At 29.3% G+C, this 3762-nt stretch overlaps 1 protein-coding gene across 1 annotated transcript; it reads left to right on the top strand.

The window, feature by feature from the left end:
* The first annotated feature begins 1251 nt into the window (after positions 1-1251).
* On the top strand, positions 1252-2468 carry LOC119677093 (importin-5-like). Its single transcript, XM_038088361.1, has 2 exons — positions 1252-1569; positions 2253-2468. The coding sequence occupies exons 1-2, from the start codon at positions 1489-1491 to the stop codon at positions 2466-2468; spliced, it is 297 nt and encodes a 98-aa protein (XP_037944289.1). The 5' UTR covers positions 1252-1488.
* Positions 2469-3762: the final 1294 nt, after the last annotated feature.

Here is a 3762-nt window from a genome sequence, read left to right as displayed (position 1 = left end):
ACTCTTAATCAAAAATAATAAATAACTGCAATAAATAAATTAATAAATATTAAAGGAATTTCAATTTACTTTACCTCAATTAACTCGAATTCGCACACGAGCTAATTCACATTTTACATATAAAGCGCATGTAATATTGAAATATTGTGATGATATTTATATATTGTATTTTTCGAGTATATTTTCCATACTATGAAATTTGAAATATTTGTAAAATGTGAAATTTACTGAATTTAGAAGCATGAATTTGACTTTCAATTTCACAATATTCTAGCTTTGTGTTCTTTATTGCCTTAATTAATTCTGTATCAGGAGTATTTGCATGGTACCGATTCAAGATTAATCTAAAAGAAAAATTATTTTAAAAATCTATATTTGTTGTCTTTTTTTGTATAATTTGAAAAATACGTGTTAAAGACCTAATATTTATATACCAATAGAAAGACTTCAAAATTTTATACATAGGTCGTGTGCGAGTTAGGCTAAGTTGATGCTAAACCAAATGGGAGATTTTTTGGGATTTTTTGCACTGCACACATTTTGCCATTTATCAACACGTACCGACACATCAATACATTATCGACACAACTTAGAATTTCCCTCATGCAACTTAGCCTAACACGCACATGACCATAATATGCATTTTTGTTCAGTTTATCTCATTTTTTTAAAAAATAAATTTTTCAATATATGTTTATAAATAACAATCCAGGTTTCCATAATAACTGCTGATTGCTCATCAATGTATTAAAAATGCAACGATTTTCAAAGTGAAAACCCGAAACGATAATGTAAATGCTAAATCAATTTTAGCAAAGTTCGTTGACTAAAGTTCGTAATGTAAACATAGGTCGTGTGCGAGTTAGGCTAAGTTGCATTCTAAATGAGGGAAATTCTAACTTGTGCCGGTAATGTAGTGATATGTCGATACGTGTTGATAAATGGCTAAATGTGTGCAGTGCAAAAATCCCAAAAAATTTTCCATTTGGTTTAGCATCAACTTAGCCTAACTCGCACAAGTCCATAGTATTAAAATAGTAGAAAGTTTGACTGCAAATTTTCAATGGTGATCTGACATAAATATATTTTTTATGCACAACGCAGTAGCAGTAAACCTCAAAATCAAAGGTAAACTAAAAAGCGCTTGCTCCTATTTTTATTGTTGTGTTAAAATAGGTATCTTCTGTTTATAAAATAAATAACAAACGCTATTACGTGTCATCATAATGCATTTTTCGATTTTATTTTATGGTATGTAGTGGTGTTGGGTGGCATCACTTGTTTCAAAGAATAGATGCTAATACGCCAATAATCGCGATTTCTGTTCTTCTGTCATTCTTTTATATCCCCGAAGTTCCATAGTGTGGTTGCTGGCCCTGTAAGTGTGGCATAATTTTTTAAATTGAACGAATATTAATTTTGCGACAATTATTATAATAATTATCGCATTTATTAGGCAAAAATTTCTAAGTGAAAAAGTGGTAAAATATGGCTGCAGACCAAGCGCAATTTCAACAACTACTTAGCTCGTTGCTATCAACCGATAATGATGTCCGCCAACAAGCAGAGGTAAGGAATATATAAATATAAAAATCAAAGGTGAGCCGTATACAAGCTTAAAAATTCCAATAAAGAATAAAGCAATGAATATTTGCTCACTTCTGTATTTTATTATTATATAAATATATATTACACATTCTATTTAAATATTTAATCTCCTAATTTAATTGATGAATAAAACGTGTTTTTTGTTCGTCTTCTTATTATTTTTCTTTATATTCTTTTACGTTCAAATAACGTGTGCAACTGCTAAATAAATATACCTGAAAAATTATAGAAAAGAAAATGGAAGAAATTTTTGCACATCAGCTTTATATGTTTTTCTTTTCTGTTTTTTTCTTTTTGTGCAAATTGGCTGCGCCTATAAATTTTACTCATCAGAATTTGAATCACAAAACGGAAATAAAAGCAAATTGTGATGATTTAATAATTTTACTAATGACGCATTTTCGGTGAAAGTGCATTTTCAGTAATTTTCTAGTTTATACCTTATCTATCATAATAAATTACTTATATTGATTTTAATGCGATGTTACGAGGCGCGCGTGCCAACAAGTAATGTTACCCCCACCTACCTTGATTTTGTATGACCTTGATAATTAAAGCAAAACAAAATTTATGTAAATCATTTAATAGCTGATTAATTTTATTAGATTTAAATTAAATATTCCTTTCATATATTTATTTCAAAGGATGCCTACAATGAGTTACCAAGAGCGGTGAAAGTTACTCATTTACTAGGCAGTATCCACAATGGTCAGCAAGCAGAGGACCACCGACAGATGGCAGCTGTGCTTTTACGACGGCTATTTACATCAGAATTTTTGGACTTTTATAAAGAGGTAAATACACGATATTGTATCGCATATATTGCTAAAAGATTCGACTTAAATGTAGTTAATATTTAATATTTCTATAAAATATGTTTGTATAATAATGTGCTGAGCTTACATTATATTTAATCCTGCATGGTTAACAGTCAATTAAATAACTTTCTATCTGCGAAGACATTTTTAAATTATAGTAACAACATTTTATTACATTCTAGCTGAAAAACGACTGAACTTATTAAGTTATAATATTTATATTGTTGGAAAATACAAACACGTAGATTAAACCACAGTATTTTTTATTTATTGGAATTTTAATCTATTCTAAATTGGCCACGAGAGCTAAAACATTTTTGTCTTCACATCTGGAACTAATATTTTTGAAATTGTAGATAATCGAAATATACTAATATGTATTATTAAACAATTTCTTTATGTACGGAGTTTGTTGTAATTTCAATTAAACCTTGATAAGAGCACAGGAAAATTATACCATCATTAACACTTATAGGACAGAAGTACTAAGATCAAACTTGCATTATCAAAAATTTTAATTTTTTAAAAGATATCCATACGGTTCAATATCAGGAGAGCGAAGAAAAATTGCGTAAGCCTTTCTTAGTTTTTGGTTTAGAACCAGAGAATTGAAGCAGATCGTTCCTTTTTGTGTTCTATATATATATGAGACAATATTTTCTATATTATCGGTTACAGAGTCGATATGAGTCCTTTGGGTGGATTCAATATCTACAAAACACAGTACATCCATTGGTTAATGCATTGTTTCGAATAGATAAATGTCGTATGGAATGTGACGAACAAAATCTAACGCAGAAGTATCTATGAATGATTTAGTCTAGTAGAACAAAGGCTTTGTATTTTCATCACTTTTGAGTTATCCAAACAAGATCTTTTTGTGTTTTTGCTCCTGATAACTTTCCCTGCGCTTGATTTCTTGATCATAATCTAATGCTATCGTTCAGATGTTGAATTCAAAGCAATTTTTGCTATTTAGATATCTTTTGACTGCAAACTATGTTCACATTTTAGCCAATAAGATCGGTTGAAATGCTAAAAATAATGATTTTTGATGTTCAATTCACCTTTCATTACTTTAATCACTAAGCTTCGATAAAATTTTACTTGCTTTAAAACGAAACTTTCTTAGTTCTGCGCCCAGTTTTGTACTGATAACAGAAACATACTCTCACTTCACACGTAGTAACTCTTCTTTTATTCGTCTAATTGTAATTTCTAGATGGGCTCACTGCAAATGATAATGGATATATTTTATTTCATTTATTAATTTATTAAGTTTAATTGTTTGCAATGACAGCGTGAGTTTACATACTTTTCAATGGAGTGCTTTTAA

This window comes from Teleopsis dalmanni, chromosome 2 (genome assembly GCF_002237135.1).
Source record: "Teleopsis dalmanni isolate 2A chromosome 2, ASM223713v2, whole genome shotgun sequence".
NCBI lineage: Eukaryota > Metazoa > Arthropoda > Insecta > Diptera > Diopsidae > Teleopsis > Teleopsis dalmanni.
Note: the sequence above shows the minus strand (reverse complement) of the source record. Positions and strands in the feature narration are given on the sequence as shown.